The 14,768-nt window shown below is 49.6% G+C and overlaps 1 protein-coding gene across 1 annotated transcript in view; it reads right to left on the bottom strand.

The window, feature by feature from the left end:
* The window catches only part of LOC126527933 (uncharacterized), a 120,088-nt gene that overhangs the window by 61,930 nt on the left and 43,390 nt on the right, over positions 1–14,768 (bottom strand). The window contains exons 6-7 of the mRNA XM_072284278.1: positions 4,405–4,504; positions 2,518–2,618 (exon numbers count right to left, since the gene is read on the bottom strand). Coding sequence (XP_072140379.1) covers positions 2,518–2,618; positions 4,405–4,504 — 201 coding nt within the window. The remainder of the gene's footprint in view (positions 1–2,517; positions 2,619–4,404; positions 4,505–14,768) is intronic.

The raw sequence follows: 14,768 nt of genomic DNA, 5'->3' as shown, positions 1-14,768 counted from the left end.
TAGGAATGAATGAGTAAAAATATGAGTTAGTTTGAGAAAGAGGGACGCCTACTTTAAGATGGTGATCTCTACGGGATGAAATGTTCTCTGGCTCAGATAGAAAGACTTCTTTATGATGGGGATGATGATAAATTTTGTTAAATAGTGGTAACTGAGACACTTTTCTTCGTGCGGAAAGAAGAGCAAGGTTCAAAGTAGCTTTCATGGTCGACACACTAGATAGGCGAGAGTAGTTGTGAAGTGCAATAAAGCGGACAGGCAGCATTCCAACAAGCAAAAGGATGACCGTTTATTTCACAGTGCACTTATATAGACAAGGGATCATGTGATCCGTACAAAAGGAATGCGCGCACTTGCTGCGCAGTGATATGCGACGTCACGCTATACCACAGTCGTGAGGAAAGAAGAGGAAGGTTCAAAGTAGCTTTCATGGTGGACACACTAGATAGGCGAGAGTAGTTGTGAAGTATGAATCTTGCGCTGCGATTTTGCACCGATTCCAAAGTTTGAATGAGGCACTCATGACCAGGATCCCGCACCAAGCATGCATATTCCAATTTTGGGCGTACGGCCGATTCCTAGAGTAAACGTTTTAATGAGGATGGTGCCATAGAGAAATCGCACATTAAATAACCAAGCATGTGATTGTCATTATTGACAATGAACTTAATATGTGTATGCCAGGACAGATTATTGGTTATGTAAACACCTAGGTTTTTATAAAATGTTACATATTCTAGTGAAAGACCTTCGGTCTCGTAATTAAAGGCACCAGTGGAAACAGGAGGCGTTTTCCGGGAAATTCTCACTGCTTTGCACTTATTAGGGTTAAGATGTATTTTCCAGGTGTGCTTAAATAGGGGACGTCTGATCACGTGAGATCAGCTGTCTCGAAATTCTGGATTCTGGATATTCTATCGCAAATACGCACTAAAAAAAGAAACCTACGCGCATATTCGGAAACGTTTGATCCCGATCTCAGATAAGTTTAGCGACGCTGATATTTCATCCGGATTTACGCTCCCTCGTTCGGATGGACACACACAAATAGCAGTCCCGTTCAATCATTCTCACCTGCCCTGCGCGCTCACACAACAATTAGCACTCGTCAGCATTCTTTTACCGGGGCGGCTATCAAATGAGCGCGTATGCGCCGAAACGCGGCATCCGAGATGCATATCACTGCTGGACCAAAGGATACTCCCTCCTTTCACCTGCCTATGCTGATTCGCTAAAACCCGCTCCGAATTCTACAATTGTCGGTGCTCGTTGACGATCACACTCGCGCCCGCGCACACGCATGAGCATCGCCAAGATAAACAAACTTTCGCACCCTGATCTCAAGAACAAACGCGATGTGGATAAACATGTACTTTGCAGCCCCCCCCCCCCCCCGAAAATAAAATAAGGAAAAGTTTATTAAAATTAAATTATGGGGTTTTCCGTGCCAAAACCACTTTCTGCTTATGAGGCACGCCGTAGTGGAGGACTCCGGAAATTTCGACCACCTGGGGATCTTTAACGTGCACCTAAATCTAAGTACACGGGTGTTTTCGTATTTCGCCTCCATCGAAATGCGGCCGCCATGGCCGGGATTCGATCCCGCGACCTCGTGCTCAGCAGCCCAACACTATAGCCACTGAGCAACCACGGCGGGTGAAAAGTTTATTGCGAATCACAGAACAGCGACACGGCAGCTGTAGCATAGCTACATGAGCACAGAACCAACTTGGCGTTGTTCACTTGTCCTGCACCAATTCGTTAAGTTCGGACTGAGCTTCACTGGTACAAATTTGTCACATTTCGAAATAATTCAGCACGATCGCATGGCGTCTATCAAGAATCCCGAAACAAGAACACATCGGCGACACTTATAATCCATTTCGTATTTCCCAGCGCTGCACCTGGGCTTTCCAAATGTTCGAGCAGGGGCTTTGTCTAGGCTCATACAGACGGGCCCGGAGAATGTCTGTACCCATCGCATGAACTGCTGCTAACTTCCCTGCACCGGCAAACATCTCGCGATTTCGTTTCTTTCTCTTTTTTTTTTGGGGGGGGGGGGGGGGGGGACACCCCCCGTAGAGGCTTGGTGGTTATGGCGTTGCTCTGCTAAGCACAAGGTCGTGTGTCCGACTCAGGGGGCACAAATGCAATTTCCAATAGGGCACAAATGCAAAAACACCCGTGCACTATACATTTGGTGCACGTTAAAAAAGAACGCACGTGGTACAAACAATACGGAGTCTCCCACTACGGCGTGTCTCATGATGCGGTCGGGCTTTGGGCTGATATATGACCCCAGGATTCAATACATTTAAATCTCTATGGGGACAGAACGCATGTGCAAGACAAGTGAACCGGAAACACGGCCGCTCTTTCCCGGCGTGTTCATAATCACGTGACTCTAACGGCGAAATATGCGTATACGTATCATCACCATTTTATAAAGCGTGCGACCATCAGGCGTTCAGCCCCGTATGTTCCGCACTTACTGTCACGTCGCAAACAGTTCCTTACCGTGAGTACCATTGGAATGACCGAGGTCCAGAGCACCTGAAGGACCCTCCAGGGCGTTCTCTCCAGCATGAGGTCGCAGTCGATCATCACGCGTTCGAGACCTGCCACAATAATCCTTCCTTCACTTCAACAGAAACACGAAGTTAGAGAGCAGCTATTCAATCCAGTATTCTGAAGATGTGGACGCGCATAATCATTACCCGCCACAATGGCAATAACAAAAGGTAAAGTCACCAATAGCGTCATTTCTTCAGTGTTGAATGTCAGCAACCGTGATATGAACTAATTATTTCAACGACATTTTGTGTATTTCCTTTACTCGCTTTCTTGTACTTTATTCATCAAAATTTTTTTCGTGCTCTTAGTTGTGTTATAGTGAGAAATCGTATAATCGGGATACGGTTCTATACTCAAACCAATAATTTGGTGCCCACTGGCTGCCTAAAGTCATCTGAGGTTTGGCTCCTGGAGAAAGTTGAAGAAACGGTGACTTGGCAATGAGATAAAAAGAACACAGGGGTGGGTTTCGCGAATAGGGTTTGGCGCCCAGATACCCACGCACATCGCAGACGCGCCTTCCATTGCTGGTCTCTATTATGTAAAGTCCACTGCATTCAGTGCATGTTACGTTATAACAACGCCAACATAAGCTGAAGAAGGTTGTGACCAAAGGCACGTGACAGCAGAAGCTCCAGCAAATTTCTCGGGAAAAAAACTGTAAACGAGATGAACATGGCAAACGCAGCCCTCCTGGCCAACAAACGCGATATCTCACCACATATGCTCTTCACTGCACATTCGACGGGTTGCCACCTCGCTTCGATTCGGTTTCCAGCGATGCGGAAACCTCTGGAGATTGGAGCCGGATAAATCCTGTACGAGCCGAAAGTTCAGCTGCTGCTAGAGCAATCGGCGGGGCCACGTGACAAAGAACTGTGTCAGACATCGGACCCGCTCCAGACTCGAAGGTGAAAACGCCTTCAAGCGCTCCGAATGAACAAAGAGAATGTGTTTCTAGCGCTGGCTCTAGACCAGCAGCACGTAGAGTTCTCGGGAGCGTTCGAAAGCAACCAGTCGAATTGAGCAGAGTGACTCACCATTGAAGGCCCTGGCAGCATCGTTCACAACAAGTATGACAACATGCATTCAACTAATGCGCTATCACGCTCCCCCTACTTCAGGCTACATAAATTATTTTATCCAGGAGTATGCCGCATTCTGTGCTAGATTTTCCAACAGACACCGAAAAATTCATTTTTGGTAATTGTATTGGGTACTGTATCGAAAAGCTACTGCAAACTATTTCTATTCCAATTATGCAATCAGCCTTTCACGACTGGTCAAAAAATTTTCGGGCCAATCCCACTACACCTCCTTGTCACGCGACTCAACGAAAACCGCGAAAACTTGCGTCGAAATGCTTGCGTTGGTGGTTATGTAAACGTGAAGTCGGGAGATTGAAATAGTTTTACGTTATAGGGCCCAAGAACCTAATTTTACCGTAGCGTTACCTGACCATACGATATCCCGACATACTATAGAGTAGAACAAACGCGGTTAGTAACATGTACGAAATCTGCATCTGCATCTCTGACGAGGGGATTGGAATGCGTTCATGTGTTGTAATACATTTTCTGTCGACTTCATTAATGTTGCGATCAGTAATTACGGAAAAATAGTACCATTATCGAGAACTCCTCTATCCCACACATTATTCATTGTTACGGTTCGTTTTCACAGCTTCCGCGCAAGCAGAGAGCACCAGCGATAGCGCCCGACTGCTAGCTGCACACGCTGATGACATGCGTGCAAATGTCACAACCATCTGTGCCAAATAGACGTTAAGACGTGCAGCCAATGAAATGATTGTGCCTCACTTTCACTTACCATAGAGTTGGAAGACAACCAGCAACTCTCCGATGATGTTGGCAAAACCGACAACGTAATAAAGGTACTCCAGAACAAGGACCTTTATGTAGGGGCCAGCCTAAGGGATAGTGAAAATATTGTCACGTGGTGGTGACGTTCAAGAACACAGTAGTAATACTGTGAAGAACAAAACTAACTTTTATTGGGCGAACCTGTGCCCACAAAAACAGGCTACACTTATAGCACAACGATAGCGGCGAACACTGTCGGCGATCGTCGAAAATCTGATCAGCGGGTCAAGCGCGTCGGCTTTTATACAGCAGTCGTCGAATGTTCCAGACTAATCGCTGGGACCCGCGCGTATTCCACAATGTTCTACGCCATTCGCGTCAGGCGATGAAATCAGATAACATAAGGTTCGGCGACAACAGACAGCCGGGTAGAAGCATCGATAACTTTCCAGAAACGTCGGATACATGCAGGCGCGTCCGTCGCTGTGCGATTACAGTTGTTAAGCGGCGAAACGTGGTCGCCCGATAAAGATAAGTACACGTGTCAATACCCCCCTCTTAAAAAGCATCGACCCGATGCTGCAAACAAACGAAGTTAATAAACAAAAGCATTCGTAGCAAAGAAAAGAACAAAAATGACGAAGTTCGTCAGCGTCCGTAAAAGGGTTTAAGGCGCACCACGTGGACCACTTCAGATCGTGCGCGGCGCCGCTGTGAATGCGAAATGCCGTCTGGCACGACCTCATAGTCCAGAGCGCCAATACGTCGGATGACCTTGTAGGGTCCGAAATAGCGTCGGAGTAGCTTCTCACTGAGTCCTCGTCGGCGTATCGGGGTCCAGACCCAAACACGGTCGCCAGGCTGGTACTCGACGAAGCGTCGTCGGAGGTTGTAGTGTCGGCTGTCGGTCCTCTGCTGGCTCTTGATTCGCAGGCGGGCGAGCTGTCGAGCTTCTTCGGCGCGCTGTAGATAGCTAGCGACGTCAACATTCTCTTCGTCAGTGACGTGGGGTAGCATGGCGTCGAGCGTCGTCGTCGGGTTCCTGCCGTAGACCAGCTTGAACGGCGTGATCTGTGTTGTTTCTTGCACCGCCGTGTTGTACGCAAAGGTTACGTACGGCAGGACCGCGTCCCACGTCTTGTGTTCAACGTCGACGTACATTGCTAGCATGTCGGCGAGGGTCTTGTTCAGGCGCTCCGTGAGACCATTCGTCTGCGGATGGTAGGCAGTTGTCCTCCTGTGGCTTGTCTGGCTGTACTGCAGAATGGCTTGGGTGAGCTCTGCTGTAAAAGCCGTTCCTCTGTCGGTGATGAGGACTTCTGGAGCACCATGTCGCAGCAGGATGTTTTCGACGAAAAATTTCGCCACTTCGGCTGCGCTGCCTTTTGGTAGAGCTTTAGTTTCAGCAAAGCGGGTGAGATAGTCCGTCGCCACGACGATCCACTTATTCCCGGATGTTGACATCGGAAACGGCCCCAACAAATCCATCCCAATCTGCTGGAATGGTCGGCGAGGAGGTTCGATCGGCTGTAGTAATCCAGCTGGCCTTGTCGATGGTGTCTTGCGTCGTTGACAATCTCGGCATGTCTTGACATAACGAGCGACGTCGGCGGTCAGATGCGGCCAGTAATACCTTTCCTGTATCCTCGACAGCGTCCGGGAGAATCCAAGGTGCCCAGCGGTTGGATCGTCGTGTAGGGCGTGCAGTACTTCTGGACGCAGCGCTGACGGTACCACAAGAAGGTAGCTGGCGCGGACTGGTGAGAAATTCTTCTTCACGAGCAGGTTGTTTTGTAGCGTGAACGAAGATAATCCACGCTTAAATGCCCTAGGGACAACGTCGGTGTGCCCTTCCAAATACTCGACTAGGGCTTTTAGCTCCGGGTCCCCTCGTTGTTGTTCGGCGAAGTCTTCCGCGCTTATTATGCCGAGGAAGGCGTCGTCATCCTCGTCATCTTGCGGCGGTGGGTCAATGGGGGCGCGGGATAGGCAATCGGCATCTGAGTGTTTTCTTCCGGACTTGTATGTTACAGTGATGTCGTATTCTTGTAGTCTGAGGCTCCACCGCGCCAGCCGTCCTGAAGGGTCCTTTAAGTTAGCTAGCCAACACAACGCGTGATGGTCGCTGACCACTTTGAATGGCCTGCCATAGAGGTAAGGGCGAAATTTCGCTGTAGCCCAAATGATGGCGAGGCATTCCTTTTCGGTTGTAGAATAATTGCCTTCCGCTTTTGACAGCGACCGGCTAGCGTAAGCTATCACGTGTTCATGTCCATCTTTTCTCTGGACTAGGACGGCACCGAGGCCTAGGCTACTGGCGTCAGTGTGGATTTCAGTATCGGCGTCTTCGTCGAAGTGTGCAAGTACCGGCGGCGACTGCATGCGTCGTTTCAGTTCTTGAAATGCGTCGGCCTGCGGCGTTTCCCACTTGAACTCGACATCACATTTCGTTAGATGTGTTAGCGGCTCTGCGATGCGTGAAAAATCCTTGACAAAGCGCCTATAGTAGGCACACATGCCAAGGAATCTGCGCACTGCCTTCTTGTCGATTGGCTGCGGGAACTTTGCGATGGCAGCTGTCTTCTGCGGGTCGGGGCGTACTCCAGATTTGCTGATGACGTGGCCTAGGAATAGAAGCTCATCATAAGCGAAGCGACACTTTTCCGGCTTCAGAGTGAGCCCTGATGACTTGATGACCTCTAATACCGTCCCAAGCCGCTTAAGGTGATCGTCGAAATTTCCGGCGAAGACGACGACGTCATCCAAGTAAACAAGACAGGTCTGCCACTTCAACCCTGCTAAAACCGTGTCCATAACGCGCTGGAACGTTGCAGGCGCCGAGCACAGTCCAAATGGCATAACCTTGAACTCATAGAGGCCGTCTGGCGTGATGAAGGCGGTCTTTTCGCGATCTCTTTCGTCGACTTCTATTTGCCAGTAGCCAGACTTGAGGTCCATTGACGAGAAGTATTTAGCATTGCAGAGCCGATCTAATGCGTCGTCTATCCGTGGGAGGGGGTATACGTCTTTCTTCGTGATTTTGTTCAGTCGACGATAGTCGACGCAGAAACGTAGAGTTCCGTCCTTTTTCTTCACTAAAACAACTGGAGACGCCCACGGGCTTTTCGACGGCTGGATGATGTCGTCGCGCAGCATTTCGTCGACTTGTTGTCTTATAGCTTCGCGTTCTCGCGTCGAAACTCGGTAAGGGCTCTGGCGGAGTGGTCGAGCGCACTCTTCGGTTATTATGCGATGCTTTGCGACTGGTGTTTGTCGAATCCTCGACGACGTCGAAAAGCAGTCTTTGTATCGTCGAAGCAGACTTCTGAGTTGTTGCTGCTTAATCACGGGGAGACTTGGATTTATGTCGAAGTCTGGCTCGGGAACTACGGTCGTCGGGGTAGATGCGACAGAATCGGAGAGGACAAACGCATCGCTGGTTTCCTGAATGTCCTCGATGTATGCGATCGTCGTGCCCTTGTTGATGTGCTTGAACTCCTGGCTGAAGTTTGTCAGCAACACTTTCGTGCTTCCTCCGTGCAGTCGAGCGATCCCTCTTGCGACGCAAATTTCACGTTCGAGCAGTAGACGTTGGTCGCCTTCGATGACGCCTTCTACGTCAGCGGGTGTTTCGGTGCCGACCGAAATAACAATGCTGGAGCGAGGCGGGATGCTCACTTGATCTTCGAGCACACTCAAGGCGTGGTGACTACGAGGGCTCTCCGGCGGTATCGCTTGATCTTCCGACAGCGTTATTGACTTCGACTTCAGGTCGATGATTGCGCCATGTTGGTTCAGGAAGTCCATGCCGAGAATGACGTCTCGTGAACACTGTTGCAGGATAACGAAGGTGGCAGGGTAAGTCCGGTCATGAATGGTAATTCTTGCCGTGCAGATTCCACTCGGCGTGATGAGGTGTCCTCCAGCGGTCCGAATTAACGGGCCTTCCCATGCAGTCTTAACTTTCTTCAATTGGGCTGCGATGGGTCCACTCATGACGGAGTAATCGGCTCCTGTGTCTACTAACGCGGTGACTGCGTGGCCGTCGAGAAGCACGTCGAGGTCGGTGGTTCTTTGTCTTGCGTTACAGTTAGGCCTTGGCGTCGGATCACGGCTGTGTCGCGTTGACCTGTGGTTGGTACGTGGCGTCGTCAGGTGGTCTTTCGTCAGCGTGTTCTTTCCTGCCAGACTTCGTCGGGACGGCGGTGTGTCGTCGTTGTTATGTCGTGGAGATAGTCTTTTCGGCGTCTTCGTCGGCGGCGGAGGATCTTCGTCAGTTCGACGAACAGCAACCGCACCTCCACCGGTTGCTGCTTTTAGTTTTCCGGATATGGGCTGACGGACCGGCCTCGGGCTGGGCCAGTGTATGGTCGGCGCTGCGGCGACAGGTAGCGGCCTGGTGACGGCGAACGGGACGGTCGTCGAGGGCTCCACTTAGTAGCGGCGAGGTAGTCGGCGATGTCACGAGGGTGTTCACCTTCCCTCGGGCGCTGTGCGTTGACGGCGAAGCCTCGCAGTCCCATCTCCCGGTATGGGCATCGGCGATACACATGGCCGGCTTCTCCGCAGTGATAGCAGAGCGGGCGGTGGTCGGGGGCTCGCCAAATGTCCGTCTTCCTCGCGTAGGTACGCTGGGTGACGGGTGGGCGTGCTGGCGGCGGCGGCGGCGGACGACGGAACTGCGGCGTGACAGGGCCCTGGCGCGGTCGCGGCGGGGGACCTTGACGGCGTGCGACGGCGGCGTAGGTCATCGCTTCTGGCTGGGGCTGCGGTAATTGTGGTTGCAGCTCGGGAACTCCAAGCGATCGGTGCACCTCTTCTTTGACGATGTCGGCGATCGAAGCCACTTGGGGCTGCAACGAAGGCAGGACCTTGCGCAGTTCTTCGCGCACAATGGCCCTGATGGTCTCCTGAAGGTCGCCGGAATCTAGTCCTTGGATGGCGTACTGCGGCGTGAGCCCCTGCCGGTTATATTGCCGGGTGCGCATCTCCAGAGTTTTCTCGATCGTCGATGCCTCTGCCGAAAACTCAGCTACGGTCTTCGGCGGGTTACGAATCAGTCCTGCAAAAAGTTCTTGCTTGACGCCCCGCATCAGGAAGCGGACTTTTTTCTCTTCTGACATTTCCGGGTCGGCGTGCCGGAAAAGACGGGCCATCTCTTCCGTGAAGATCGCGATCGTCTCGTTTGGCAGCTGCACTCTGGTTTCTAGTAGTGCTTGGGCTCGCTCTTTTCGCACGACGCTTGTAAACGTTTGCAAGAAGCCGCTTCGGAACAGGTCCCACGTCGTTAAGGTGGCTTCTCGATTCTCGAACCAGGTCCTGGCGGCGTCTTCCAGTGCGAAATAGACATGCCGCAGCTTGTCGTCGCTGTCCCAACTGTTAAACGTAGCGACCCTCTCATACGTCTCTAGCCAGGTTTCCGGGTCCTCAAATGTTGATCCACGGAACGTCGGAGGTTCCCTGGGCTGCTTCAGCACGATGGGGGACGCTGGGGCTGCCATTGGGGTTGCCTTGTCCGCAATCTTCTTGGTCTTCTCAGGTAGAAGTCGGTGCTCCGGGGGCAGCTGTTGAAGACGGCGGCTTGCTCGCTGCTCCGGGACTACGTTGGTGCTCTCTTTGCGGTCCGGGCTTGGATCACGGCTTGTCGGGGGCGTCCGGTACATGAAAGAAAAGCACCTCCACCAGATGTCACGTGGTGGTGACGTTCAAGAACACAGTAGTAATACTGTGAAGAACAAAACTAACTTTTATTGGGCGAACCTGTGCCCACAAAAACAGGCTACACTTATAGCACAACGATAGCGGCGAACACTGTCGGCGATCGTCGAAAATCTGATCAGCGGGTCAAGCGCGTCGGGTTTTATACAGCAGTCGTCGAATGTTCCAGACTATTCGCTGTGACCCGCGCGTATTCCACAATGTTCTACGCCATTCGCGTCAGGCGATGAAATCAGATAACATAAGGTTCGGCGACAACAGACAGCCGGGTAGAAGCATCGATAACTTTCCAGAAACGTCGCATACATGCAGGCGCGTCCGTCGCTGTGCGATTACAGTTGTTAAGCGGCGAAACGTGGTCGCCCGATAAAGATAAGTACACGTGTCAATATTACAAGAAGGACTAAGATACGGCAATGTTGCACAACGGCATGTAATAATTAGGTATTACCGTGTTCCGGTTCTTGTTTCAATAAATATCGGCGTGCTTGACAAACAAATTGTCAAGTTTCTTTATACCCATGAGCCTTAAGTGGCTCATGGGTAGAAAAATGTGTTGTCATGCGTTCTGTGTAACTTTAAAATTGTTGCCGTCTTAAGAAAAGATAGAGCCCACCTCTTGCCGCCATAATGCGTAGGCAACGGCTTTAGAGACAAGCCATGTGGTTCAGCGAATGTGCCTAAAATATGACGTAATGTTTTGCCAAGAGGCGATGGAATTACCACGGTATGGAATGCACGGGACGCAAACGGTTATAAAGAGCTGAGCTCGGTGTCAACACCGGAACAGTGAGTAAAACGGAAAGGAATAAGTTATATCTGATATATTGATCGCCACATATTTATCACCGTAATAAGGGGAATGTGCCTCTTAATTTCAGTATGCAGAAATGAGCACCGATTCGGCGTAATGTATCTACTGCTGTGTAAAGCTACTAATTTCCCGAGCAAAGTTTCGTGACTTTTGTTTTAAGCTAAGAAATTGTGGTGCACTATTACTGCTTCCGGTTCAAACAAAAGATTCCACAAATAAATTTGACATGTCGTATTGGCTGTTTTTTATAGCCTTAAGAGGAAGATTTACCTCGAGCACAACTCCAATGTCACCTATTGAAATGCATGTAAAACACAGAAATACTTTTGTGATACAATCGCGGCACCAATATGAAATAAATTTTCTTGTATTAGAGAGAGAGAGGTAACTTCTGGAAAATGCTGCGAGCATAACTTTTATTTGAGACCTTGAATTTACTTTTACGAAAGTTTACGACAATCGGCAAGTTTGCAACATAATATTCCAAAGAGTACTGATTCGTAACTTTGCATCGAAAATAGTTATTTAGGATCTGTGAAATGCATGTGCATAAAACGAAGAAATTGGATATATTTTACAGATGCGTGAAATTGTTACAATGTTTACAAGGCAATTTACAATTGCGAGCACATGTCGTGTTCGCAGTTCAATGGCGTATGTTCGAGCGGTTTATGCTACACCAGCATTGTCTGCTTTTGTGTACAATTGGCATGCGTCTGATATTGTTTTCTATTGTCAGTTTACAATGCCCGAAACTTGATACTGGAGCTTTACGAAATTTTTCAATATTTAAATCTGTTCCCTGAATGCATTATTTTCCTAAATTAAAAAACTATTTATTTAAGTTACTATATTTTTACTACTTCTTGTCCTTGTGCTGTTCTGCACCACCCACCCAATACAGAAGTATGGCAATTCGCGTTATCCACATATGGTATTTTTTACAAGAATTGCTAGCTGCTGCTGCGATCATTATGCAGTCATGGTAATGGTGGGTAGTACGTGAATTTTTTTTTATATTTGTGTTCATGACTTCAGCCATCCTTATAGCGTTACTTATTACAATTTTTGTTCTAAATTTACGATCAATTAAATTTTACTAAGCATGCGAAGGCGGTACGTTTTCGCGCTCGGGCATAACCACTGCGACTGGCTCTGTGCATAACACCATATTTCGTTTAAAACAATCACTTTGGCCGGTTTACATCCTTATCACGGCGCGTCGACAGGAATGCGTGAGGCCATCCCGGAGATAGTTCAATATCGGGCTAAGCCGCGGCGGAGGTGAAGCAGGCTTCATGCACTCCACCAACTTCAAAACGTTTGATACCTTGGGTGCAAATAGAATCACAGAAATTCAGTGTTGTAAGATAAATACAATATATATATATATATATATATATATATATATAGTATTTATCTTACATCTGATTAACTATTCGCGTCGCGCATACATGTAATCAGATTATGCAAGGTTCGGTGAAAGACAGCGGATGGAACCATCCATAACATTCCATAAACTTCCGATACGTGCAGGCGCGTCCTGCGCTGTGCGATAACGTTTGTTAGGTGGTGAAACGGGGTTGCTTGATGCAGATAAACAAGTAACAAGTACACGTCTCAAAGCGTGCGTGCGTGCGTGCGTGTGTGTGTGTGTGTGTGTGTGTGTGTGTTTGTGTGTGTGTGTGTGTGCGTGTGTGTGCGTGTGTGTGCGTGTGTGTGTGTGTGTGTGTGTGCGCGCGTGCGTGCGTGCGTGTGTGTGTGCGCGTGCGCGCGTGCGTGCGTGTGTGTGTGCGCGTGCGCGTGCGCGCAAAGTGCTCTTAGTGTAAGAAGTTGGCCTTCATGAGCTTTATTTGTTTTCAGTTCTGTTTGCCGAATAATAAGAGGGGGAAGGAGTGCGGCGACGGTGCCTGTGCACGTGGCGTGGGCTTCTGTGGTTATGCCGTCAGGCGCGTCGGAAGTGCCGGCGCGGCTCCACCAGCGGCTGCGGCACATGCACGGGAGGTGCGGCGACCGCGGCAGCGACCGCGGCGGCGCTTGTGTCGGCATAGTGTGGTGCCAGCCCGTGTATGCATCATAGACAGCTTCGCTGGTAGTCCGTCCCTGTACGGATGTTTCGGCCCCACGAATTTTTCGATGTGTGCTTTTTGTCTGGTTATATTTTCTTGAACTCGAATAAAGGTATCTTGCACACCACTTCTCTAGGAATGATGAAGACGAAGTTGAAGGGAGCGGATGCACCTTACGACGGCTCCGTGTTCTTCACATGATTTCGCAGCCCAAATCATCAAGGACAACACACATTTTGGCACCATTCGACTCAGCTCTTCATCCGGAATCTGTGGATACCCGATTCTGGGGTGGGTGACGATTTTTGAGATTTTACGGCCATAACCCACGCCAAGTGGCGGGTGGCTGGCTAAGCCTACCGCGAGCCCTGTACCTACCGTATAGGGCTGATATTCAGGCTTCGGCATTCTTAAACCTAGGCGGCGACATTGTATCGAGAATGAAGGTTGTTGAGAGAAGCGACGATGAGATTCGACAGGAGATGGAGCATGATAATGGCTGAAAATTTGTGAGATATAAGAAACGGGCCAAAGAAGAAGCGATACGTGGGATGCCTAGCGCTAACCCTAACCGACTTCCCGAAGCGAGCGGAGTGAAGATCACCTCGTAAGTTAATAGTTCTAGCAACATGCCTAAACTGCCTATGGGAAATTACAAGATTGTGATTAGACCAAGAGTACAGCTGCACCTATCCCAGCTAAGCCTACTACAACTAGGACAAGTCATCTACGAGGCAGCATGGATCCGTTACGAAGAACAGGAGACGTATTCCATCTGCCCCAACGACTTCCAGAATATTCTAGTCGTCAGTACTCCGAATCAGGACCATGCAGGCAAGTATCAGTGCATCAAAACAATCAAGTTCAACGGCAAGGATTATAAAGTTGCAGCGTACGAAACAGCCCCGGACGTTACAGCTAAAGGAATCATCCCAGGTGTGCCTGTGGAAGTTTCCCCGAGAGATATTACGGCGACCATTATCACAACACGAAATCTGACGGCGATCGCAGCCAAACGACTGGCAAACACCACAACTGTGATCATTTTATTCAACGGTTGCAAGGTTCCCACGTACGTTTGTTATGGAGGAGTGCTCACGGGATGCTCGTTATACAAGAAACAAGTGGACTTTTGCAAACAGTGTAATAGACTCGGACACAGAAATCACGTGTGCCCGAAGCCTGAGGATAAGCTATTTGCGAGATGCGGCAAGTCCAGCCCGGATTAATATAATCCATGTCAGCCCAATTGCCAACCGGGCGGGAATGATCACCCCACGGCCAACAAAACCTGTAAGGCCAAGTTCACGAAACCCTACATAGTCAAGCAACGACAAGGACTTCACCAAGAGCAAGCAATTAAACAACAGGAGGAACAGCAGCACCAGCTTCGCTTCGCAGACGGACCTGTCGGGCGAGGCAGATCCAGGTCCTGAAGCAGAGCAACGCCTAATGTCCGATACCGATTCAGGTCCCGGGCGAGATCCAGGACCCGGTCAAGGAGAAGACGAGCGCACCCGGCTACGACCCCTAGGGGGAGCTGGTCAGATGCGGTCAAAGGGCTGCGCTCTGGGACACCGGAGGCGACTGCACACAATTCTAATAATGCTAACGAAATAGCTGAGATGAGGAAAGAAAATGCGCACTTGAGAGAATTAATAGCACAGTTAACCAAGGAGATTCAGGAGCTTAAGAGCAACAAAAATCAGACAAACAAACAAATGCGATCTACAAGCCCCGGGAGACGAGGTAATTCAAGAAAATAGAACG

This window comes from Dermacentor andersoni, chromosome 9 (assembly GCF_023375885.2).
Source record: "Dermacentor andersoni chromosome 9, qqDerAnde1_hic_scaffold, whole genome shotgun sequence".
In the NCBI taxonomy this organism is placed as follows: Eukaryota; Metazoa; Arthropoda; class Arachnida; order Ixodida; family Ixodidae; genus Dermacentor; species Dermacentor andersoni.
Note: the sequence above shows the minus strand (reverse complement) of the source record. Positions and strands in the feature narration are given on the sequence as shown.